The sequence below is a fragment of the Bos grunniens genome, chromosome 10 (assembly GCF_055505025.1).
Source record: "Bos grunniens cultivar Pamir isolate PY7600 chromosome 10, Bosgru_T2T1.0, whole genome shotgun sequence".
Classification (NCBI taxonomy): domain Eukaryota; kingdom Metazoa; phylum Chordata; class Mammalia; order Artiodactyla; family Bovidae; genus Bos; species Bos grunniens.
Genome location: NC_141174.1, coordinates 49,956,075 through 49,983,513, shown reverse-complemented (window position 1 = coordinate 49,983,513; position 27,439 = coordinate 49,956,075). Strand labels below are relative to the sequence as shown.

General features: G+C 39.8%; 1 protein-coding gene across 10 annotated transcripts in view; it reads right to left on the bottom strand.

Annotated features, from left to right (window-relative positions):
* TCF12 (transcription factor 12) overlaps positions 1-16,914 on the bottom strand; it is a 393,760-nt gene extending 376,846 nt beyond the window's left edge. For 4 of the 10 annotated variants that reach the window (XM_086321160.1, XM_086321163.1, XM_086321164.1 and 1 more), the window contains exons 1-3: positions 16,652-16,914; positions 15,568-15,664; positions 14,581-14,653 (exon numbers count right to left, since the gene is read on the bottom strand). In XM_086321160.1, coding sequence (XP_086177286.1) covers positions 14,581-14,653; positions 15,568-15,642 — 148 coding nt within the window. In that variant the 5' untranslated portion in view covers positions 15,643-15,664; positions 16,652-16,914. Of the gene's footprint in view, positions 1-14,580; positions 14,654-15,567; positions 15,665-15,776; positions 15,847-16,090; positions 16,384-16,651 lie in introns of those variants that run through there. The other 6 variants (XM_086321162.1, XM_086321165.1, XM_086321167.1 and 3 more) reach the window with 4 other exon arrangements.
* Between the last annotated feature and the right edge of the window lie 10,525 nt (positions 16,915-27,439).

Here is a 27,439-nt window from a genome sequence, read left to right as displayed (position 1 = left end):
ACATTTTAGACTGTAGTTGTTTATATTCAATATTGTGTAATACTAACAAGAAGAGTTTTATTTTATGGAGGCTTTTGATTATCATTTTCTTTTTAACAATAAATAAATCCTGAAGCACTTTCTTCTGAAGATTATCAACTTGGCACCATTTAAGCCTCCAGTTATAAGAACAAATTTTAACGATTTCTAGAGATATTAAATTCCTCCTGACAAACCGTACTCTGGTGTAGATTAGTATCAGTGCAGGTGCAACTACAACTGATCAGTTTGCTACTTCTGAGGGGCAATAAGAAACCACAGGCAAATGTATATCACTGTTGATTTCTCTATTTCCTCTGTAAAATGAACACTTACCAACTTCCTACAAGAATTATGAAGTAAATAGTGAACGGGTAAATATTTATGAAGTACGTTTATTATTATTGATTTTCTTTTAAATAATAAGACTCTTCTCATTCCCTGAATCATTCACTGGGCAAAGTCCCACTGCTATATAACTTGTTCAGCAAGTGTCAGTCTCAGTCTGGCAATACTCTATTCACTCTGGCAACACACTGAAGTTTGACAAGAGAGGTTAAATAAATATGAAGGCAAGACAGACCTGAGCTGTACAGCCTGTTCTGTGTTCCCACAACAGGGTATCTCAAACCTCTACAAACTTTATGTCAATTTAATTACTCAATATTATGTAAAGATTCTTCAGACAGTAACACTGGTAATACTACAGGAAACAGGTTTGCAAGGGAACCAGAAAAGTCAGAATAGCCAATTGACCTGACTCTCAAAACAACAGGTATACAAGGACTAGTTTATTACACACTCCCTTCATTGCTACTTTCATAGCTACATTAAACAATAATAGCACTGAGCCAATGACGGCTCCTGAGGAAAACTTCATCCACTCATTAGAATCACAATTTGTTTTGAAGATGCCTTTAATGAGTACACTGCAGGAATAAACATCACACTGTTGCTGCTGCTGCTGCTGCTGCTAAGTCGCTTCAGTCGTGTCCGACTCTGTGAGACCCCATAGACGGCAGCCCACCAGGCTCCCTCGTCCCTTGGATTCTCCAGGCAAGAACACTGGAGTGGGGTGCCATTTCCTTCTCCAATGCATGAAAGTGAAAAGTGAAAGTGAAGTCGCTCAGTCGTGTCTGACTCTTCCTGACCCCATGGACTGCAGCCCACCAGGCTCCTCCGTCCATGGGACTTTCCAGGGAAGAGTACTGGAGTGGGGTGCCATCGCCTTCTCCGAAACATCACGCTACGAACCTTTTAACCAATATAAAAGGAAAGAATAAAACTACCAAAGACTGGTTTTATTGTCTGTCCTCTATGAAACCAAACCTTAGCACCTCCTTTTCTTCATGCATATGGCTTGGTGGGATTTTCTTGTTTGTTCTCACACAGTTAAACTTGGATATGGGCCAGGGTTGAGGCTTTCTCTTGCACACAATCATAGGCAGCTAGTTTTATATACACATGTATATATACGTAACTATTTCTTACCTGGTTTTATATATAATATATATATAAGAACATTTCTATTAGCACACTGAAAATTTCCATGCAAAATGACCAGGCAAGTATCATTACACTCCTTAGCCCAAAAGATAAAAAGCTTATCCCTACTCAAAATAAAAACTGATTTCCTAAAACAATATATAAGGCAAACATTTCAAAGCACAAAGCTCAGTCTGAAAAGGCTGTATTACAAGAAGAATTTCCTTTTATATTAGCAAGTCCACTAAAAGTTTTTTTCTGTATTTAAAATAATTCAGTCTCTAGTCTATAGAGTTTTAGTCCAAAAAACAAATTTTTGAGTTGAAAACAACAGTGAAGGAGGGAGGGAGGTTAATTCTCACTCGCCCACACACACCCCCGTGCCCACTTATTCCCACATCCACACACACACAAAGGGAGGTCTGTAATACCTTTTCAGAAATCCATGGAGCCAGGTGGGTTTTAGAATTCCGTTTTTCACATTTTAGAAAAGAAAGAGTATATATGCTGTATGTTAACATCATCCCCAGAACCTGGTAATTATACAATAACTAGGAAAGCTATTGTTTTTTAGTCGTGAAGTCGTGTCCAACTCTTTTGTGATCCCATGGACTGTAGCCCGCCAGCCAGGTTCCTATGTCCATGGGTTTTCCAGGCAAGAATACTGGAGTGGGTTGCCACTTCCTTCTCCGGGGGATCGTCCCTACCCAAGGATCAAACCTATGTCTTCTGCATTGGCAGGCAGATTCTTTACCACTGAGCCAGCAGGGAAGTCCCAACTAGAAAAATAGGGAATGTCAATGACCTCCCTTCAGAAAAGAGCGTATTTGCCACTACAATAGTTTATGCTGAATTTAAAGGGAAAATTTTGACTCAGATCTTTTTGGATGTCAAAATGGCAGATCAGTGATTGTGAACCTTTGGCAGATGAAGGGTGGTCTTGACATATAATAAATAAACTATGCTATCAACTAGAATAAAAAGAACTAGTTGATGGTTAAGTAAGAGATATTTAGGATATTTAATAACATCTTTAAATGAATCTATTACTTGCCTAGTTGGAAAAGCATAATCAAGTTGTCTGTAAGTTGTGACCAAGAGATTCAACAGGCAACAACCAACCACCCCCTTTAACTTTATTCCAAATCAGAACCAACAGTGAAAAACATTTTCTAAAGCCTAAGTAGGTCAAAGTCAGTTGGATACAATAGGGTTTCCAAATAGCAAAAACCAGAGAGGACTTCCTCACTCAGGAGAACTAAACAATGTTCATCCCTTGTTTATGAATGCCCATATAAACTCAGATTCTCTAACCTGTGGCCAAATCATGCTTCTGCCATAAATCCAAAGTGAGCCAAGCGAACCTAGTGGCACAGCAAACCTTTCGTTTATTCCCAACAATCTCAACACACACCTCAGGACCAAGAGGCTGATGGTTCCCCGTGGTACCCTACCACTAACTCACAACTCTTGCTGAGAACAGCAGCACACCTGCTCACTGACTGGAGTTGTGTGATCATATTAAGTTCAATCTGCATTCTCTAATCACCAATGAAGTGGTGGAAGAGTCATCATGAGGTAATCCTGCTCATTTAAAAGCGTCACAACAGCTCACCAGCAAAACCACCAGAAGTAAACAAATCAACAACTTCTGAGGGAGGCTACTTCCAAAAAGACTTCCTTTGGAGTACTGGAATAATTTCCCAAATTCAGAGTATTCCCTCAGTTCAAATTCATGCACTATCTTAATGTCTGAAACAGATCTGAGAAAATGACATCTTGAGCCATTTTTTTTTCATTTGTAATAGCCAAAGATAAGGTATGGTAGTCTTTTGTTTCTTAAGAAAGCTAGTGTTTCTGTCCTGTGCCTTATCTCAAAATGTTATTTTATTTTAAAGGTTTTATCCCTGAATCACTATTCAATGCAATAAAAATTAGTAACCAATCCCTAATCCGTTTTCATTTCTGTGCGATCTTTAAGTCCCCAATCAGCTTATAGTAGCTTGGATGACTCACCATGGTCTTTATGAGAGCACATTTTTAACCTGGAACACGTGAGAGCACATTTTAAACATGGATTAAAAACCAAAGCTCTGTCTGTAAAAACATACATTTTCTTCTTGAATCACAGGTATGCAAAAAAATTATAGGATGATCTGGCTAGAAAAAGAAAACAGAGGTTCAATGACAGTTACATATATTACAGCAAATCTCTCTATGCATTACTTATGAAATAACAATTTCCTCCCTACCAAAACCACTCCCAACCAGTGTAACAATCCTTTTTCAGAGATTTCTGTGGCAATCAGAAAAGATCCAGGACCAATAACAGCCAAAAAAGAAACTCTAAGGCTGGCCTTCTCACAAAAGAAAGGATAGCATAGGACTGCATCCCATTCCACTCTGGCCACTGCTGCTGCTACTGCTGCTAAGTCGCTTCAGTCGTGTCCGACTCTGTGTGACCCCACAGACAGCAGCCCACCAGGCTCCCCCGTCCCTGGGATACTCCAGGCAAGAACACTGGAGTGGGTTAACATTTCCTTCTCCAATGCATGAAAGTGAAAAGTGAAAGTGAAGTCGCTCAGTCGTATCCGACCCTCAGCGACCTCATGGACTGCAGCCTTCCAGGCTCCTCCATCCATGGGATTTTCCAGGCAGGAGTACTGGAGTAGGGTGCCATTGCCTTCGCCTCATTTTTACTCAATGATTAATTAAAACACAATTATATTACAACAAATATGTCTGTGCTAGGGAATACAAAGCAAAATGCATGTGAAGACTTTTAAGATTTCTTCTACTCACGTAAAATGTGCTGCTTCAGGCTATCAGGGAAGTTTATGATCCTTCTCTGCCATTGAGAAGAAACTGAAGAAGCTCTACCCCATAGACTCTTAACATTCTATCCAACCTGTCTCCCAGCTATTCTATCCTCTCAGGTCACATCATTTTTAATTTATTAATTTAATTAGACTACACTTCACTCCAGAAAATTTTCAAGCAACTAGAGACAGAATATAGAGAAAACACTTTATCCAAGTGGTGATATTAACACGGAAAAAGGTTTCAATAAGTATACACATTTCTGTACACCATTCTGCATTATACAATATGTAGTCCATAAAATAATAGTATTAAGAAGAAATCAGTTACAAAAATATAAAGGTAAGGTTACTAGGCACCTAACGATAGAGTGCCTGAAGAGCACTTTGCATTTTAGAGGATTGCAAAGCCAAGTGGGCCTTAGGAAGCATCACCACAAACAAAGCTAGTGTAGGTGATGGAATTCCAGTTGCACTATTTCAAATCCTAAAAGATGATGCTGTGAAAGTGCTGCATTCAATATGGCAGCAACTTTGAAAAACTCGGCAGTGGCCATAGGACTGGAAAAGGTCAGTTTTCGTTCCAATCCCAAAGAAGGGCAATGCCAAGGAATGTTCAAACTACCACACAATTGCACTCATCTCACACACTAGTAAAGTAATGCTCAAAATTCTCCAAGCCAGGCTTCAACAGTATGTGAGCCGTGAATTTCCAGATGTTCATGCTGGATTTAGAAAAGGCAGAGGAACCAGAGATAAAATTGCCAACATTCACTGGATCATAGAAAAAGCAAGAGAATTTCAGAAAAACATCTACTTCTGCTTTATTGATTACACCAAAGCCTTTGACTGCGTAGATCACAACAACTTGTGAAAACTTCTTCAAGAGATGGGAATACCAGACCACCTGATCTGCCTCCTGAGAAATCTATATGCAGGTCAGGAAGCAACAGTTAGAACTGGGCATGGAACAATGACTGGTTCCACATCAGGAATGGAGTATGTCAAGGCTGCATATTGTCACCCTGCTTATTTAACTGATACGCAGAATACATCATGTGAAATCCCAGGCTGGATAAGCACAAGCTGGAATCAAGATTGCCGGGAGAAATATCAATAACCTCAGAAATGCAGATGACACCATCCTTATGGCAGAAAGTGAAGAGGAACTCAAGAGCCTCTTGATGAAAGTAAAAAAGGAGAGTGAAAAGGCTGGCTTAAAATTCAACATTCAAAAAACTAAGATCATGGCATCCAGTCCCATCACTTCATGGCAAACAGATGGGGAAACAATGGAAACAGTGACGACTTTATTTTCTTGGGCTCCAAAATCACTGCAGCCATGAAATGAAAAAGACGCTTGCTCCTTGGAAGAAAAGCTATGACCAACCTAGACAGCATACTAAAATTCAGCACATTACTTGGCCGTAATGTGGCTGTAATGTGGCCAAAAAAGGTCCGTCTAGTCAAGGCTATGGTTTTTTCTGTGGTCATGTATGGATGGGAGAGTTGGACCATAAAGAAAGCTGAGCACCAAAGAATTAATGCTTTTGAACTGCGGTGTTGGAGAAGACTCTTGAGAGTCCCTTGGACTGCAAGGAGATCGAACCAGTCCATTCTAAAGGAAATCAGTCCTGAATATTCATTTGAAGGACGGATGCTGAAGCTGAAACTCCAATACTTTGGCCACCTGATGCGAAGAACTGACTCACTGGAAAAGACCCTGATGCTGGGAAAGACTGAAGGTGGGAGGAGTAGGGGATGACAGAGGATGAGATGGTTGGATGGCATCACCAACTCGATGGACATGAGTTTTAGCAAGTTGGTGACGGACAGGGAAGCCTCGCATGCTGCAGTCCATGGCGTCGCAAAGAGTTGGACCCAACTGAGCGACTAAACTGAAATGAATGACCTTTCAAAACTATTCTTCTGCCTGATATCTTCTTAGAATTTTAACAACATGTACAACTTTATGGCACTAAAAAGCAACTTTGACATGCTGTCCTTGATGAGCATTTCTTCACACTATCTAGCACCATAAATATCGCATTTTACCCAAAGCAAAATGAAGTAATGCCTATAAACAGCTTAGCATAGTACCTAGCATATGTTAGCATACCTAACAGCTCAATAAACACTGGCTATACAACTGGTTATAATTATTACTATTAATAATTAATATTACATTAGTATTATTTAAGAGGGTACCATAACAATGGCAGCTACTATTTTTGAAGTTGCATAGTGTAGTAAGGCAATGGCACCCCACTCCAGTACTCTTGCCTGGAAAATCCCATGGATGGAGGAGCCTGGTAGGCTGCAGTCCATGGGGTCACTAAGAGTCGGGCACGACTGAGCGACTTCACTTTCACTTTTCACTTTCATGCATTGGAGAAGGAAATGGCAACCCACTCCAGTGTTCTTGCCTGGAGAATCCCAGGGACGGAGGAGCCTGATGGGCTGCCGTCTATGGGGTCGCACAGATCGGGCACAACTGAAGCGACTTAGCAGCAGTAGCAGCAGCAGTGTAGTAAGCAATATACAGAGATCTTATTTGATCCTCATATGGATTCTGAAGGTAAGCATTATCATTCACTCTTCACAAAGGAAAAAAGTATGCTCAGATCATTTAAATGACTTTTCCAGGGCCCAGCTAATAAGTTCCAATCCAGTCATCTGGCTCCTGAGACCAATTCTTCCCACTATACTCCACTGCCTCTTCTATAAAATGCCAAGAATTCAAGGGCTCTCTCACATTTTCTACATTAAATATAATCATGCCAACTCACTCCACTCCCTTCACCATCAGAGGAAAAAAGTGAAGAACTTTACACAACTTGAAAGATGGAATGCACAGAGTAACACTTGGATGCTTTTGTATCCAAAAGTAACAAAAAACAGAGAGAGAACAAACAGCAGACATATCAGAAATGTATAGAATCCAACTAGATTCCACTCCATTTCAACAACAAGCATAGCTCAGAGAATGACAAGAATTCCCTCCAGTCACCACACAATCAAATTATATACAAATACAAATCTGCACCAAATGTCATCAAACACTCCATCTATAAAGTAATAAATAATCAACCAAAGTAACTAATTTTATATATTTAACTCCACCATTAACATCAATCCTTGACCTTTCCCTAGGGTATACATTCACTCACTTAGCTTTACTTGTAGGAACAAAACCCAAAATCTCCACCTCCTAGCCAAAGTAAACTGAAGTGTAGATAAAAATGTATGGATGTACAAAAAGGTATTCACTATCATATTTTTTATAATACCAAGAAGCAAATCAACAGACTCTGTAAGCATCAAGCAGTATGAGAAATGATTTGATAAGTTACACTGCATCCATCCCATGTAATAATACAACAATTTTTAAGGGAGTTTATGAAGAATCTTTTTTGATGCTTTTGAACTGTGGTATTGGAGAAGACTCTTGCGAGTCCCTTGGACTGCAAGGAGATCAATCCGGTCAACCCTAAAGGAAATCAGTCTTGAACATTCACTGGAAGGACTGATGCTGAAGTTGAAGCTCCAATACTTTGGCCACCTGATGTGAGGAACTGACTCATTGGAAAAGACACTGATGCTGAGAAAGACTGAGGGCAGGAGGAGAAGGGGACAACAGAGGATGAGATAGTTGGATGACATCACCAAATCAATGGACATGAGTATGAGCAAGCTCCAGGAGTTGGTGATGTAGGGGAAGCCTGATGTGCTGCAGTCCATGGGGTCCCAAGAGTTGAACACAACTGAGCGACCGAACTAAATGAAGAATGTTTAAGAATATAAGATAATGTTCATAACATCATGCAAAATAAAAAAGCAGGACAAGAAATGAAACTAATAGTAAGCTCACAATGTTGCAAACATACAACAGGGGAAAAAAAGACTAGAAGGAAATAAACTGTAAAATCTAGTCGATAGTAAAATAATGAATGTCTTTCCCCACCTATTACTTTTTCTGTTCTAACTTTTTTTCAATGATGATTATGTATTAATTTTATAGGCAGAAAATAGCTTTTTTAAAACCAAAATCTTTAACTCATCCTGCAGCACTCTATTCTCATAAATCCCCAAATTAGCAAGAGTCCCAGGCCATGTGAAATTTAAAATGCTCAAAACATTTCATCTTTTTTTTTCTTCCAGCACAACAATCTTCCAGTTTTACCAGAACTGCAAAAGTCATTTCTCTTACCTATAGAAATCCAATCCTTCAAATTCTGTCAATCCTTTCTTTTCTTCTGGTATTTTTCCTTCCTACTTCCTATACTAATACCAGGTCCAAATTTACACCAGAGATTAGCACAATAGCTTCCTGAGTAAGTAAATGCTTTCCTTATTTTATTGCATCACCACTAACAATTCACTTCACCACAGTTCACTATGTGCCAGATACTGTTCCTAGAGCTTTACTTCTATCAACTCAGTTAACATTCGTAACAACTCATGAGGCTTTTACAGGTTAAGAAACAGAAGCATAAAAAGGGTAAGAAACGTACCCAAGATCACCAGCTCATAAACAGCAATGGTTAGATTTGAACCCATGCAGTCTATTAACATGAGCTCCTCTAGGAGTACAGGAGCTGTCATCAATAAAAATCAGTTTCTCTTTCCCTGAATTGTACATACACAGGCCCTTGAACCAAGCCTCCCATTTCCAGATCTCTGTTAATGAGAAAGAAGACATTTGGGAGGACAGGTCTTCTCTTCTCTAACTCATTTTTTGTATCTCCTTTAAAGTCAACTCTAAATTTAACACTTCTGATTTATCTTTAAACCAGTCCCCTCACTCCTCAACACATCCTTATTCTTATGGACTCAATATAACCTACACTGATGTGCAACTGTTGACATTTTTTGTTACAGATATTTTTCTGCCTTATATTTTTATGCCTTATCTATCTAGATAATGAAATGCCTCCCCCTTTTCTCTATATCCTTCTCCATTCGCCACCTTCCCAAAAGCTAGGAGAATACCAAGATGTGCAAATACTAAATATATATGGGTTTAATTGATAAATCTAAGATAAATATGGCTCAACTATTTAACAAAGCAGAAAGTCTTTCTAACTGATATAGTTAACTGTCCATCTTCTTTTCATTTTATTCTATAAGCACAAAAGCATTAGATTCAAATTTCAACATTCCTTTCCAAAACACCATATTCAAGCAATACCCAAAAGCAGTCCTATTAAATGAATTTTTTTTTTTTTAATTATCCCACAAACTGTCCAGAAACTACTTTTTTTTCCAGGAGACTTTTTCTAATAGTGTTATTTTACTCTTTTGTGGAAAGTCATTCCAGTCTTTGACAACACTAGGCAGACAATGACATTCCACATATGATTATCAATTGTTCAAGAACAAAAAAGACTATTTGGCTTTAATAAGGAATTACTGGGATTTCCCTGATGGTCCAGTGGTTAAGAATCTGCCTTGCAATGCAGAGGACCCAGGTTCAATCCCTTGTCTGGGAACTAGCCAGAGAGCAGCTAAGCCTATGAGCCACAACTACTGAGCCAGAGTGCGCTGAAGCCCATGTACCACAACTAGAGTCCGTGCACCACAACAAAGGAAGACCCTACTTGGTGCAACTAAGACCCAATGCCCAAATAAATAAATACTTTTAAAAATGATTTAAAAAAAGAAAAAGAATATACATATAAAAAAAGAAATTACTGTATATAGCCCCATTAAATATAAAATGTGAAAATGAAAACAATTGTGTTTAAATTTAAAGTTGAGTATCTTCATCTTTGGGCTTCCCTGATGACTCAGGGGTAAAGAATCCACCTGCTAATGCAGAAGACACAGATTTGCTCCCCAGGTTAGCTCCCTGGGTCGGGAAGATTCCCTGGAAAAGAAAATGGCAACCCACGCCAGTATTCTTGCCTGGGAAATCACATGGATAGAGAAGCCTGGTAGGCTACAGTCCATGGGGTCGCAAAAGAGTCAGACATGACTCAGTGACTAAATAACAACAGCAATCTTCATCTTTTTTACAATAGCAATAGCAATAACAATAAATAACAATAGTAATTTTCCTATCCAAGAGAATGATTTTAAAACTCAAATAAAAACACAAACCAAAAGATAGCATAAAAGAAAGTTGAATCTGTATTTAAACTGTTAATGAAAACAGAAATAATAATTAATCAAAAGTATGGCTCACTGTAAAACCAAGCCTCTAAAATACTGTGACCTAATCAAACTGCTTTTCAAATCCATTATAAGCCATGACTACTTAAAATAACTCTATAGGAACTACTCCTAAAAACACACAATACTCACGGTTATAATCTTGTATCTAATTTTTCTGTTTTCGAAGATTATATTTTCATATACAGATTCTCTAAAAAAAACTCCTTTACTACTTAACTTTTACTTTAAATAAGCTGCTTAACAATAGACTATATTTATCCTAAAATATTGTATTTTTCTTCATATGCCTGTTGACTCTGCAGTTACTTTAACTGATCATTACAGCTTGCCAGAAGCAAATGTCTAACATGACTCAGTTATCCAAACAGCAGTATTAAATTTGAGTAAGTCTGTATTACTACACACTGTAGTCAACAAATTTCAATACTGATAGGTACACAATATGAAACATACCCTACTCATAAGTTTATAATACCTTAAGTGAAAAACCCAAATCTAGTTTCGCCTTTATTTAAAATTACCATTCCTACTTATATTTACAATTCAGTTAAAAAATACATTGGTAAAACTTTGGTGTTCTCTTTTTTGATATTTTGAATAATGCTGTGGCAATCTGTGAGTAAGTATTGACTAATTTTTCCCTTTTTTTCTTTTCATATTACTTTAAAAACAGATAAAGCTACATTAGGGAAACATCAGGACATCAGGAATCTTTGTGATGATGAAACTGCTCTTGTATCTTGACTTTATCACTGTCAGAAACCTAGCTGTGATGTTGTGCCACAGTTTTACAAGACATTACCACTGTGAGAAGCATGGTAGAGTGCAAGTGGGATCTCTGTACTGTTTCTTACAACTGCGTATGAATCTACAATTATCTTAGAACACAAAGTTTAATTTACAAAACTGAGGAGAAATTTAATGAGAATTCATTTTTCTGCCCCTATTATCGATATTTTCAAAAAATCTCTATGTACATATGAAAATACCCCCCCAAAAATGAAATTTTGCATCCCTTTTAAAAATTAAGAGCTAGAAAAATAGTTCTTATAATTCTTTCCAAAAATCTTCAGCAAGAAGAAATTTATAGTGTTACAAAAGTCTGATTTGAACAAAGAAAAGTGAAAGCTTTACTTGCTAGCTAAAATAACTTTCTAGATAGAAATATAAGAGACAAACTCAATACGTATAGGTTGCTTACAAAACAAATGTATCCCACTTCCTTTGGACACCTCTTATGACTTGGATTCAAAAACTAACAAAGGAAATCTTTCAGCTATCATGTAAATATTTAAACCACTAAAATCTAAGCCCAATATCACAATTTAGTTCTACACACTCAAAACCTAAAGTTGGAGGGGAGAGTTGATTTAAACACCGAACTATTTCCACTTTGTCAATCCTTTCAACACGCTTTCCTCTAATAGGACCGTGTTGTCCTATAAAGTGCCTCACCTTTGACTCTTACAGAAAGAAGCCCCTCGCTCAAGGTCACCATAAGAATACCTCAGAGATTCTACACTATTAAGTGGACAAGTTCGGTCTTATTATAATGCAAAGAAAATTAACACCCTTGCTGAAAAAATAAAAATTATGACTAATTTTTATTGCCATATTTTTTGACATATTACTTATTGTCAAGACAAATAAGTAATAGAAAATATACATTAACTTTTTCCACGGTGACTTTTGATAGTGTCAGCTATCATACAAGTTATATTTTCCATTCAGAATAAGACTTTAAAATAACATCACATACTATAGCATTTATAGTGAAATTAAGTCAGCATCAAAAAGGACAATCAATAAGGGAAATTATACTACACACTTACAGTTTTCATGAGGCAAAGCCTTGGGATTTTACAAATGTTATTTCAAAAACAAGGTAATTAGTCTTTAAGTCATGTCTTCAGAAGGAAAGTCAGATCTTTAGCTCCTTATACATTGCAAATAATCAGTCACTAGGATGCATTACATATCCTTTGACATCAGGACAAAAGATTATTAAAGTGTCAATAAAATACATAAATAAAACAATACTGTCATACCAATTTCTTTTAAACATTTCCTTTAAGATAAGAAACGGCTATAAGGCCATATCTACCAGTATACTTTCACATAAAATAATTGCTTTGCAATTTCCCCTTCCCCCAAAGCTAAATCCATTCAAAATTACTAAAGGTCACAGCTTTTTTTAATTATAATTTTTTCCTGAAATTTAAAAAAAAACACAGAAAAATATTTGTTTGTTTTCAATGGATACAAAACCTAACAGTTTTAAAACTTAAAATTTCCTGCTCCAAAGAAACAAATACTATGAACACTTCTACAATGTAGAAAAATAATTTTTTCTTTGTATAATGCATGCTACAAAAAGGACCCACAACTGCTCCAGTGCCATGCTAGTAATACACGTCAAGTCACCATACTTTTTAATTTTAAAAAGTAAAAAAAATACATAGTCGACATTATTCCAAAAACAGAAAAGTATTTCTAATAGCAAATTTCTGAAGCTCATGTCCCTGATATCAATGTCTGTTACATATATTTTCTACAATTCAAGCCAATCTGAAACAGCAATATCATTACTCATTTAATGAAATATACTAAGCATCTACTACATAGTCAACAAAGTTAGTTTCAAAGTTCTTGAGTATATCAACTGCAAAAATTGATAGGTACTCAAAACAGTAGTAAAGAAAGAGAAAACAGTCTTCTATATTAACAAATAATTTTCTCTCCCCAACCCCAAAAAACAAAGACTTTCCAAGCAATACCAATAAACAGACAGAGGTGGGAGAAGAGCTGAGGTTTGGCTGACATTTTATGATATTCTTTTGATTAAGAATATTAGTCTTTAAAATATTTAAAATCCAAAACATTTTTATTTTACTTGAGATGTAAAACATGCTATATTTTCCCTTTAAGTTGTAATTTCATAATTAAAAATGAATTTTAGTAAATTCAAGTAGTGTATGATAGAAACTTTTTTTAATGTAAAGTGGTATAAAGGGTTAAACTGGTTATGAAATTAACCATTTCTGATGTTTTGCTTTTACATTTAAGAAATTAACTATCATTTTATTAGGGGAAAGAAAAAAGCAACAGTCAAAAAGAAATATATTGAGTTTCAGCCTACAGATTTGACAGCTGGTTTTCTTAGGATGATGCTGTCTTGGCTTTCGTTATTTTTTTCTCATCTCTGAGCACTAGGAATAATCTAAGTTAAACAGAAAATTATAGTTTTTCTACACTACGATGAATCTTGCTTCTGAAACATTTATTTTTTTAAATCATGAGTATAAAGAGAAAAATGCATTCTTAAGAAATACAGGATAAATGTTAATAATGGAGCAGAGTAGTTATAAATATACAGGAGATAAATTTAAAGAGCAAAGCACTACCGTAAGAGTAGGAATTTAACTTATTCTCAATGTTATCCTACTGTAATGTGAATGTAGGACAGAATTCAGTTGTCTGTGTTATGTGAAAGTAAATCTAACTTTCTATTCATTTATTTGCAACATTTTAAATAACTGTCTACAAAACTGTTAATTTCCTGCAGACTTCCAAAGGAATAGCCATCTTTTAAAATAAGTCTTACTAATTACTGCTTGACTCAATTTCAGTTTTCATACGCCTATTTTAAGTAATATTATTTTACCAAGTCTTTATTTCCAAAGGTTTAATAATGCTAAAGGGCTAAAACTTAGGAAAATTTTTAAATACACACACATATATATATAAACAAAAAAACAACACACATAGACCAAAGAGCATTTTCTTCTCGTACTTTTCTAAATACAGAAGCATGACACAATCCCCTGTACTCAAACAAGATGATTTTCAACTTAAAAATTCAGAGAAAAGAAAAATTTTTTAATTCACATTGAAATTCTCAAAGAAATGTCAATGGATCCTTAGAGCTACAGCCCACATTTGGGGCTTGTTGTTTTTGTTGATAGTTTTAACTAGACGCTAAAGAATGGCATAAAGAAAAGTATTAAAATACTTCATATTTTTCTACATAAACGTATCATAACACCAACATATGAGTTTCTGATTTTAGACATGATCTTACCTGATCCGCTGAACTGACTGCTGCCCAGTGTCGTTGGTCTGGTTTTCCCACTATTAACAGGTGGGGAAAACATCTGCAAAATAACCCAAACGTTTCTATTAGTCCTGAAATTCTGCTAGACTCCTTGCAAACAGAAGTTCATCAAGCGTTATCAATTAGTTACTGTATTTCAGAGAGAAGTTAAAAATAGAGATATACGTTCAGATCCAGAAAGGCAAACACACTTGGTGATACTATTTCCTCACACTATTTGGAAATACTGGCTATTTTCTGTTCTGAAAATCCAGTCACTTGTATGAGAGATTCTAAGATTATTAAGTTTAAATGGTAAGTTTTGGTCAATGATCTTCATTTTGTAAAAGCAGTTAATAAACGAATTCAACCCATTAGAAATAACGGCAATAGGCTCTCTGATTTCAGGTGATATTTTTCCCTATGTTAAAAAAATTTCAAACATATATATATATACACACATACACTTCTTATGTATACATTTACACACATATACACGTGTAAAGTCCATATACATTTATCTTAGGAGGGTTCAATCCAAAAGGCTGGAAATTTTAGTCCTTGACTAGCTTCTTGTAACTGATCTCGTTCAGGTACCATAAACTATACCACATCTTGGGAAAGGAAATGGTTAGGAGCGTTGAAGAAAAAAACAATTTTCTTTTTTCATATGAAGTTCAAAATCCCTAATAACCATCAGGGTCAGAGGGTGACTCAACCAAAGCTCAAGATTAAGTTGTTCTCCTTTTCACTGGTTAAATCAAGTGACCCCTCTGGCATTAAAGTTTTAAATCTGTAAGTCTAGACATTACATCAAAGTTCAGGTGTCCAACTTGGGGGAGCTGGACTCCAGCCCTGAAAACTACTGCTCAAAGCAGATGGAGTTCACGCTGCTTAGTCTCCACGTCGCTCTCCCCCTTTTCTTTTTCTGTAAACCTCAGCAGAACCCCAAGATGCCGCGGAAAGCTCTCATACCGCACTGAAGTCCAGCAGGTCGCTCAGCTCCTTGTCGGTCCCTATAGCGGCCATGCGCTGCTGCTGGGGATTCATCTTCGGCCACTTTTAACAGGTCCTAAGGCAGAGAAAAAAGGCTCTGCTAAGAGACAAGCCAGAGACCGCCGAGGCCCAAAGTGTGTTCGGGGATGGAGTGGGGCGTAGAGGAAGAAGAAAACCGCCAGACTGACTTCCAATACCCTCCTCGTTCCCCACCGCCGCGCGGGCAGGGGGCAAGAGAGCCGGGCGCCCGCACGGGTCCGTGAATCCACGCGTTGCCCGGCCCGGCCCGGGAGCGAGGCGGGGGCTCCCGCAACTCGCCACCTCTCCCGCAAGTTTCCGAGCCCGTCCTGCCCCCTCCCCGGCGCCCCCTACCCCGCGCCGCCGCCGCCGGGTGCCCGACGCGCGGGGCCAGGCCGGGGCGGGGGTCTCGAGGGGCGGGGTGAGGGACGATTGGGCATCCAGAGAGCGGAACGGCGGCGAGGGGAGTAGCGAAGTGACTCACTGGCTCTGCAACAATAGAACTGACAAGTTGCAGGGAACGCGCCGCTCGCAGGCCCGCGTCTATTGCCGCCGCCTCCCGGACGTCCCCCGCGGGCCCCGGGGGTCGGAAAGCATCCCCCGCGCGTCCCAGAGGCGTTTTTAAAAAGAAAACAGAAACAGCGACAACTAGTCCCGCTCTCGCCCGGCGTCCTCCTCCCCCGGTTCGGCCTCCTCCCACTTTTGCTGCCCTGCCTGCGGACGGCCGACCCTGGAGCTGCTTAACAATGAGCCTGGCTCGGTAGCCGAAGAGCCCGCTCTCCCGCGCGCTCGGGAGCCCCTGCCGAGCGGTGAGCCGGACGCGCAGGCCGAGCGCGCCGCCCGCGGGCCTGGCCGTCCGCGACTCTCGCCTCCACCCCCACTCTGCTCCCCAACTTGGAGGGGACCCCGGGTTCGCTTCTGTACAAAAGGCTGCGGAGTTGGGGCGCGGGCCGGCGGCGCCTCTGCTCCGGCCGGGACACAGCGGCGCCCCGCAGCCCCCAGCCCCACCACGGCGTCCCCCTCCCGCTCGCCGGCCCGCAATTACCTGCCGCCCCGTCTCCGCATCCAACCTCCTCGATTAAAGTTCACTTTGGCCGGGAGAGCTGGCTCGGGCTTCCCCTTGCACCGCCCGGCGGTTCGGCTCACTTTGCCCCGCGCGAGCTCTCGGATCCGGGCCGGAGAGGCGGCTTTCGGGCCTGGCCGCCCCTTCCTCCCGGGGTGGGCTGGCGGTCCCCCCGAATAGAACTTGTGGGTCTCCTCAGGCGGACATTTTTTTCGCTGAGGCAGCCTCAGCACCGCGCTCGGCTCGGCTCCGGATCCCTCCGCGCCGGGAAGAGCCCCGGGTTAACCCCTTCGTCCCCGTCCCGCTCCCGCCGCCTGCGCCGAGGAAGTGGGGCCAGCGGAGGGGGCGGGGAGGAGCCGACGGGAACGGGGAGGGGCCGCCGCGCGGCTGGCGGACAAAGCCGGCGGTGGGGTGAGGCGTACCGGAGCGGGTGGGGAGGGGCGGGAGGCACGCGCAGGCACCCCGTGAGGCAGGGCCGGGCCGCCTGCGAGGAAGCCTGGTCGGGCCCTCGGGAGATAGGCGGCAGCCGCCGTGGCGCCTCCCCCAGCCCGTTCTGCTCTGGCCTCTCTTGCCGAAGCCGAGCGGCGGAGACGCAACAGCGGGCGCATCTGGATCCGCTGCCGAGGCCACCTAGCCCGAGGCCGCAAGAATCCTGAAAGGCTTTCCGGAGCAAGCCGCGCTGGACGCCGGACGCCACACTTGGCTTGGCCCGGAGGCTCCGGCCGCAGTAGGCTGCGCAGGGCTCGCCGCGGAAGACGAGTGCGTGGGGAAGAGAGACCGGCCACCTTGGCGGGCTCTTGGAGTAGGTACGGGTAGTCAAATTCATTGGTGGGCGGAATGCAGAAGAGGCAAGACCTCCCTCAAACCACACAAAGCATCGTGGGGTTCAGGTTCCCAAACACTCCACTCACTCAAGCTTCCACGTCTGCAGTCCTCTCTTGTTATCCGATTTCCAATCAAGACTACCGGATCGCACCGCAAGAAGAGTTTTTGTAATGGATCAAGCCAGTCCCTTCGTTTTAGAGACGGCCCAGGTAGGTTCTGTCGCACAGCCACAGTCTTGGCGCAAGTACTGAACTTGGCCTGAAGAACCCCGAACGAAATAGAAAGACGACAAAATAATTAAACCTCAATTTCTCTCCGGATATCAAAGTAAGGTTTTCTCCAATATCAGCCAGGGTTTGACTCTTTGGGGTTAGTGAATTCAGTAACGACCAGTAAGGCCCCGGCAGAAGAAACAGTGAGGAAAGAAGACATAGCCAGAGTAACACTGAAAAATGCAGCCTACACCATGAAGGCAAGAAGGAGCCTTTGGAGGCCAGATTTGCATGGAAACAAGAAGATAGACTTAGTTGCAGATACGCGATTACTGTACATTATTACAAATAGAGCTGTCCAGCGGAAGAAGGCAGTTGTAACTTGAGGGTAAAGGTTTCCATGACGTCATCTGCCACACTCTGTATTTGTGCCAGATTCTGTAGCCTCCCCTGTATCTACTCCCCCTTATCTGGGTAAACAGCCACCCTGCTGCTTAGCGTCACATCCCTGGCCTAGCTGTCTACTATAGAATGTGGTTCCAGTGTAAGCAAATTAGCAAAATTCCAACCTAAATAACTTAGCATAGTTCCATTCCCTGCTGCAGTTACTGGTTGGCAATGCGCATGGCACAATTTGGGCCAACGCTGGGGGCTTCGGGGAGAGTTTTTGTTTGTTTCATATTCCAAGAGAGCTTCAAAGGCAACCTCCTGTTTCTGCCTGTGCTCAAGAAATCCAGGAGCATTTAAAAGCAACCCAAAAATGTGAAGGAATATCACCAGCATATTTTATGGGAAGAAAAACCAAGGAACTCCTGGACTTTGGACCGCCATCTTCCAACCAAAAGGTCCTGCCAGGTGAAAATAAAGTAGACGTGGAGAAAGCATAAACAGAAAAAGATACCCTTCGGTGATGGTTTTGAGTCTCTGATCACAGCTTCTGAACCCAGGTCTACCGTCATTGATGGAACGGACAGGGTTAGAGTACTCTGCTGTTTGTAATCTAATGTGTTCTAAGCGATGTAAGTCTCAGTGGCCATTTTTTGTAGCAAAGCCCCAAACATCAAGAAGAGAAGTCTAATAAGAACTGTTAGGCCTCATTCCATCAGAAATAGTCTCAGTGGTAAAACTGAAATGCAGTCTTCAGGAGAGGAGAAAGCATGTAATTTCATTCAAGGATTTATGCTATTTTCAAGAGAAAAGAAGAGCCAGTTTCTTCTCATCCTTCTCATACAACTAATTTAGAAGAAGAAATCACTGCTCAAACCCTCAGTCATGGAGGTTCCCTCACTCCTTTGAGGGACAGACTGGTAAAGTTTTTCGTATCTATTATGACCCATATTGTTATATAGTTTATTTTCCTCAGTAGATTAAACACTCCTTAAAGGATGGGGCTGCCATACATCTGTCTGTAGTGTGCATCTAACATAGGGCCAGGTGTATAGTACACACTCAAAAAAGGGAGGCTGGAATTAAATCTGTCAAGTATTTGACATTAAACATGAATTTATTCTTCATTCTGTAGTACAGTGTTTTCATGTATCATTTTTACTAGGGGAATGTGTTTCCCACAAACAGATTTTCTATAATCTACAATACATATATGGAAGACAAAAAATATTTTTAAAAACGAGTTTTGTTATTTGTAAGTCATTTCTGAGCTCTTGCCAACCTTGCCAGATAGAGCCAGAAGACTTTATTTAAAAGCTGAGAGAAACAGCCAGTAACACCTATTCAGTGGTAATTAATAGTACTGTTTTCTATAGTGTAAGCTAATCAGCCTCGATAAATAAACATTGAAATATATTTAATGAACACTTCTTATATGCACGGCATGGTACTAAATGCTGTTTAGGAACAGAAAGTATCAAACCCCCTGTCCTCAAGAAGGATATAATCTCATAGATTTTAGTTTACAGCTCATTGACCTTAACTGGTAGACACAGGAATTCTTGTTGGCATAGTTTCAGTCTCTTCTTTCTAAGAGCCCCCCAAATCTACACTCATACACCCAATTTCATCAGGGAGATCTTTATTGCCCAAAGAAACTTTTCAGTCAAAAGGAAAAGCAGCCAAAACAATGGGCTTTGCTCGCTTGGGAGAAAGACTTGACCTTGGCCTCTTATTCAGAAGGCAAGAATTCTAGAAAGCTCAGAGGAGGAGAGAGAATAGAGCCAATCAAGTCAAGTGGTAGGTTGCTATCTAGATGGAATGACTGGCCTGCTAACATTTTCCCCTTAGAACCAAGGGTGATGACCAGTAGACTCCCTTGTAGCTGCCTGCGCTATAGAAGAGCAGCCAGGAGTTGGTGCTTTCTTTTCCACAGCTGTCTCCTTGGGAGTGAAAGAAACAACATCATGTAACAATTAATTTAATAAGTATTACCTTCAGTTCATGGCACTCCCATCAAAGATGGATTAAAAGCCAAGATTTTCCATTTTTATCCTAAGCCAGATTCTACTGGTCATCAACAATCCACTCTTATTCTCTTCTATCAGCCAGCAAAAATCCCTCAGCTTTGAGGAATTTCCTAGTACAGATTTCACCTTTCCTCTCTGGTCATAGCTAAAAGGAGTTCTCTACTCCTTGATAGTGTCATTTATTATTTAAGACATTAAATGCCTGTACTGAAAACTTATTCTCTGCAGAAGGTGAAACTGGAGATCTCTAGAGGCTAGGGGGATTAAGTGAACATTTGGATATTAGATGCTGAGGCTCCTAAATGTTTTTACCAACTCAGTTCCCAGATTCCAGCAGCCAGACCTTCAACTTCCAAGGAAGAGATTAGAAGGTCCATCTGTGTGGAACCTGATTAACCTCTTTCCAAGAGGAAAGACCTGAAGATATTGACATGGGAGGTTCCCACCTATTAGCCCAAACAAATCACACTATAGGGACCTTTATAGCTGACAACCTCTTACCCAGTCATTCAGAGTTTCCAATCAGCATTTTATTGTCCTGTTTTTAAATATTAGTGGACAACCAAGGATTATCAGACATTTGAGGTAAGGCTCTATCATGTGAGACATTTAGATCATTTAGAATTGAAAACCAGAGAGTATAAGTGGGCAAAAAAATTGGTAAAAGCTTTGGAAGAGAAAATTAAGGAAATTTATTAGAAAGTAGAGAGGACCAGTCCAAAATCCAAATAATAATGGCTCCAAAAACAGAGATAAGAAGGGGAAATGATGAAAGTCAACAGTGAAATAATCTAAGAAAAATCCCCAGAACTGAAGTACATGAGTTACCAAATTATATGAGTTCACCAAGTGCCCACCAAAATGGATAAAAATAGATCTATACCAAAGCATGTCATCAGGAGATTTGAGCATACAGCAGACAAAGATAAGACCTTCAAGCTTCCAAAGAGAATACAAAACAGGGCATCCATCAGTCAACAACACTAGACGTTAGAGAGCACTGGATCAAAGCCCTCAAACATTCTGAAGAGAAAAACACTGAAGTAATGATTTGGAAGTATTTTTTAAAATAACTGTATATGTAATATCATTTTAAAAGCAAATATTACTTTTTTCTGGTCAATGTTACTTTATCAATGTAATTAATTCCATATGACTTACGGATAGAGATACACCCAACTGAGTCCCAGATACAACACACAGTGGCATCACCTGCAAATACACATACAGTTCTTGTTCTCTATTTTCTCGACATCACTGAAGAATTTTTAAAATATTATTAAATTCTGGCAAGAAATTAATCCTCTTAATTATTATATTCTCCTTTGACTAGTCAAATTTAGCATCATATTTCTTGTAGTTCAATCTCAATTATTCACTGCAATGAAGTAAGCATTTTGGTTTTGTTTATTTTGGCCACAACACATGCTTTCAGGATCCTAGTTCCCCGACTAGGGATCAAACCTGGGTCCTCTGCAGTGGAATTGCAGAGTCCTAACCACTGGACTGCCAGGGAATTCCCAGTATTTTTTAATATATCAAAATTTTAAATATTTTCTACCAGATTTTAAAATATCTTCATCATGTATTTTGAAGAGACAGGTGCCTATGACAAACCAACAAATAGAACCATCCTGGAAAAGCTGACAAACAGCTTTTCAGACTACTGATTCTGCTTCATCCATTTATTCTGTCCTTTATTACTAGGAAATCAACACAAAGACTATGCCCCGCCGTTTCTAACTCAGAAATATTCCTCTTTTTCCATTCACCTCACCGATGTCCTATTTCGGGTCCTCATATCCCTTGCCTGGACTACAGTCTTCCAATGGTCCACATTCCTTTCTGCTCTTCCACCACCCTGCCTGTTTATGCATATGTGTGTGTGTGCGCATGCACACACACGTGCACACACACACTCAGTCGCTCAGTTTTGTCTGATTTTGCAACCCCATGGACTATAGCCTGCCAGGCTCCTCTGTCTTTGGAATTTCCCAGGCAAGAATACTGGAGTGGGTTGCATTTAGTCTTCCAGGGGACCTTCCTCACCCAGGGATCAAACCCACATCTCCAGTGTCTCCTGTATTGGCAGGAAGATTCTTTACCACTGAGCTACCTGGGAAGCTGTGCTATACAGTAGGTTCTTATTAATTATCTATTTTATATAGAGGATTGTGTATTTGTCATTCCCAGTCTCCTAATTTATCCCTCCTCCCCCTTTTCCCCTTGATAACCACAAATTTGTTTTCCACATCTGTGACTCTATTTCTGTTTTGTAAATAGGTTCATTTGTACTATTTCTTAGATTCCACATGTAAGTGATATTGTATGTTTATCTTTCTCTGTCTGACTTAATTCAGTTAGTATGACAATATCTAGATCCATCTCTGTTCTGTCTTTTATCTTGTTATCTATTTTGGAAACAATTAATCCTTAATCTGTGAGTGCAGTCATGCTGCTGCTGCTGCTGCTAAGTCGCTTCAGTCGTGTCCGACTCTGTGCGACCCCAGAGACGGCCTCCCACCAGGCTCCCCCGTCCCTGGGATTCTCCAGGCAAGAACACTGGAGTGGGTTGCCATTTCCTTCTCCAATACATGAACGTGAAAAGTGAAAGTGAAGTCGCTCAGTTGCGTCCAACTCTTCATGACCCAATGGACTGCAGCCCACCATGCTCCTCCGTCCATGGGATTTTCCAGGCAAGAGTACTGGAGTGGGGTGCCATTGCCTTCTCTAAATAGATAAGCTGACTTCTATTATACCATTATGAGCATGCATGTCAGGAGCTACCTACCTTAAAAAGACAATCAGTATCAGAAGCCTCCAGAAAGGAAGAAATTGGGCTTAAATACATGGACAGAGGCAGGTCTGAGATTTTCATAGGAGTAAGAAAACTTTCTTGATTTCCTCAACTCCTCGTGTGACTTGACCTCTCTTACTTACTCCTGAGAAGAAGCAGATAGATATCACTTAGAAAAGTGTTCTCAAAGTGTGGTCCTTGGACCAGTAGTATGACTACCACATGGTAAGCAATTAGAAATCCAAATTCTTGGGCTGCATCCTTGACCTACTCTGTGGGTGCAGCTCCATCTCAGAAACTCTGAGGGTGGGGCTTATTGGCAGTTTGTCACTAAGTCATGTCCGACTCTTGTGACCCCATGGACTGTAATCCACCAGGCTCCTCTGTCCATGGGATTTCTCAGGCAAGAATACTGGAGTGGGTTGCCATTTCCTTCTCTAAGGGATCTTCCCAACCCAAGGATCAAACCCACATCTCCTGCATTGGCATGCAGATTCTTTACCACTGAGTCACCTGGGAAGCCCAAGGGTGGGGCTAGCAACCTAATTTTTAACAAGTCCTGCCTGTGATTCTGATGCATAATAAAGTTTGAGAAACAGTGCCTTAGTAGGATGTCCCTATGGGACCATAATGCCTCAGAATAATAAAATTGAACATGAAATGGGCTGCTAGAATATAGTTACCTTGAATAAATAATGACCACTGGAGAAATGTAGTGAATAAGGTAAAGCAATGCTGAAAGGAATAAAGTATATATAATTTAACCATTTTAAAATGGTTGCTAAACGATAAAGTTTTTCCTGGTAAAAAGTCCAGAAAAACGATGCTAGGTGACACCACGTTCAGCTCTCATCACGTGTGGATCTTATAAGTCTTTTCTTACAATCGTTGGTATCTTTGACCATTTCAACCTATTACAATTTATTGTTTAACATTTATGAAAAATCAGGAGACTACATGGTCAATATTTCTAGTTCTTCGGTTCATATTCTCAGTTTCAGCTAGGGGCTCTTCAGGAGTAAAGGGTGTATTTTCTTTTTTTTTTCCCCTCTTTTTCATATTTATTTTTATTTATCTATTTGACTGCACCAGGTCTTAGTTGCAGCACCTGGGATCTTCGATCTTTAGTTGCCGCATGCAGCATCTAGTTCCCTGATCAGAGATCTAACCCTGGCCCCTGCAATGGAAGCACAATCTTAGCCACTGGACCACTAGGGAAATACCCTGTATTTTCTTTTTCTTATTAATATCTGTATCTTTTCTGTAACCCCAATAATCCCTCAGTAACTGTATAATTAATTAAATGAGAAATTGTGTTTTCAGTGAAAGTTGCCTTGTCTTGAGTTCATTCCCCTGGGTGATTTGATAAAATGAACTGACTTGGATGGGATGGTTTAGATTGCACTTAATTATCCACACTTTCACTTGAGAGGAGTTAGGAAACAATTGTTCTCATATATTTCGGAAGTATTTTATTTTGGGACCATCTGTTGAATTTCTAATTTCACTGCACCAGCATTTTTATGCAATTACACATTAAGTTTTGGTGCTTGGCACATTCTTCTCTAAATCCAAAATATCTTACTACAGTTTTCCCTGTTTCATTTGCATTAAAAGCCTACAGGACTTTTCTTTATTGTTTCCAATCTTTAAACATATCACCTTAAGCTTTCAAATTATATTCAGTAACTTGATAAAAGGATGCCACTGAATATTTTAAGTATTGCTTTCTTCTGGAATTGCGAATGAAACCTGAGGAAAACACTAGATGGGACTGACTCATCGTTTTCCACGTCTTTGGCTACCCTCTTCTGCTCTGTTTCTAATGGTCTGATGGTGTTCCATTTTAATTTTACTCTATTTTTTACGAAGTGTGCTTGATGGGATTAAAACTGTTAAAGATAAAAATTCGTTGCTTTTTGAATCTCTAAGGTTGCATTTAGGCTGTGGCTATGAGTTAATCTAGGATTAAAGAAAGTGAAAATGAAAGCATTAATAATCATCTAGAATATACCCTCATTTCCTTCACTTTTTTTTATTTGAACAAGCGATTTAGAATTTTATTTCTCTTCTAGCCCAAGAATGCAGTTTTCTTAGAAATACAGCTTCATTACACTCATTTGTTGAATCAAAAGTACTCTGATTTGTTTTACTGATGAGCTCCGTGAGAATGGAAGCACTAATCTGTAAGAAAAAAAAAAAAATCTCTAACTTGTCTCTCCCAAAGTGCTCCTGTATTGACTTGTGTGACTGTCAGTCACAGTTGAATGAAGCTCAGAATACTAATAAGATCAAAATCATAGTCTTATCCCCAAAGGATCTGTTAACTTCTCTCAGAGAAGCAGGGATCTCTTCACTACAGATCAGTCTTCTATTCCTGACTATCTCAAAAGTATCGGTCCCTGAAGGACAGAGCACAAGAACGCAACTGGCCCATCAATAATGCCATCTGTGTGTTGCCTTTTTTTTTTTTTGCTCCATCTATGGAATTGAACTGATTTAGTGATAGGTACACATAGAAATTAAAGAAAAGAACTATTTAAAACATTAAGGTGACTGAGTAATTGGTAAGAGTGTGGAGATTGGGGAAAGACAGAATTAGTGGGAACTAATTCTCTGCACTTAAATTACAAATTTAAAATCGAGATTATACCCCCAAAATAATTTTAAAACCTAATTATTTATTTCAAACACATACAAAAGTAGAAAGAATGGTATAATGAATGCCCTTGAACTTATCACCTAGCTTCAACAATTATTCAAGCATCCTTACCTCCATATTAATTTGAAACAAACATCAAATTATTTCATCCACAAATAGTTCAACACTTATATCTAAATAGGATGCTTCTAAAAATTATGACACTATCATTATCACATCTACAATGTTTATAAAAATGTTTTAATATCACATATTCAGAAAGTAACTGAATATATATGCATACTTGAATAACACTGCAATTAACACAGGGATGTAGATATCTCTTGAAGACAGTGATTTTCAAATCAGATTTCCCTAAGTTGTTTCACAGATGTTTTTCCCTTACAGTTGATTTGTTTAAATTGGGATCCAAAAAAATCCACACAGTGAATTGTCTGATGTGTAAATCTGTTAATCCATGGCTTCTCCCTCTTATTCCAACTGATATGTTGAAGCAAAACTGTGTTCTTTGTCCTGTAGGATTTCCCATAGTCTGGGGTTTCTGATTGTAACTCTCCTGGTGTCATTTAATATGCTCCTTTATCACCTCTATTTTCTGTAAATTATTGTTTATATATATATATATATGTATATATGTCTGTGTATATGTATATGTATATATGTGTATGTATGTGTGATACATGTGTCTACATGTGTGTGCACATATGTGTATGTGTGTATGCGTGTGTATGTATATACATGTGTGTATGTGTATATATGTATGTATCAGATTAGATCAGATCAGTCGCTCAGTCGTGTCCGACTCTTTGCGACCCCATGAATTACAGCACGCCAGGCCTCCCTGTCCATCACCAACTCCTGGAGTTCACTCAGACTCACGTCCATCGAGTCAGTGATGCCATCCAGCCATCTCATCCTCTGTCGTCCCCTTCTCCTCTTGCCCCCAACCCCTCCCAGCATCAGAGTCTTTTCCAATGAGTCAACTCTCCGCATGAGGTGGCCAAAGTACTGGAGTTTCAGCTTTAGCATCATTCCTTCCAAAGAAATCCCAGGGCTGATCTCCTTCAGAATGGATTGGTTGGATCTCCTTGCAGTCCAAGGGACTCTCAAGAGTCTTCTCCAACACCACAGTTCAAAAGCATCAATTCTTCGGCGCTCAGCCTTCTTCACAGTCAAACTCTCACATCCATACATGACCACAGGAAAAACCATAGCCTTGACTAGACGGACCTTTGTTGGCAAAGTAATGTCTCTGCTTTTGAATATGCTATCTAGGTTGGTCATAACTTTCCTTCCAAGGAGTAAGCGTTTTTTAATTTCATGGCTGCAGTCACCATCTATAGTGATTTTGGAGCCCAGAAAAATAAAGTCTGACACTGTTTCCACTGTTTCCCCATCTATTTCCTATGAAGTGATGGGACCGGATATCATGATCTTCGTTTTCTGAATGTTGAGCTTTAAGCCAACTTTTTCACTCTCCACTTTCACTTTCATCAAGAGGCTTTTTAGTTCCTCTTCACTTTCTGCCATAAGGGTGGTGTCATCTGCATATCTGAGGTTATTGATATTTCTCCCAGCAATACATATATGTATATGTGTGTATACATATTGCTCAAATTTGATCAATTTGGATTGATCAAATTCTAGTTTGATTTTTAGCAAAAGTGTTCCGTATGTGATGTTATATGCAGAAGGCGAGTAATTTCTGCTTGTCTTTTTGTTAAGTTAGCCATCATTAATAATCATTTTCTAGTTGCATCATTTCATTATGGCCTACAATATGATGATATTTTATCATATCTGCATCTATTACTAGCTGAAATGCTCTGTAAAGAGAAACTTCTTCTTAACAACTAT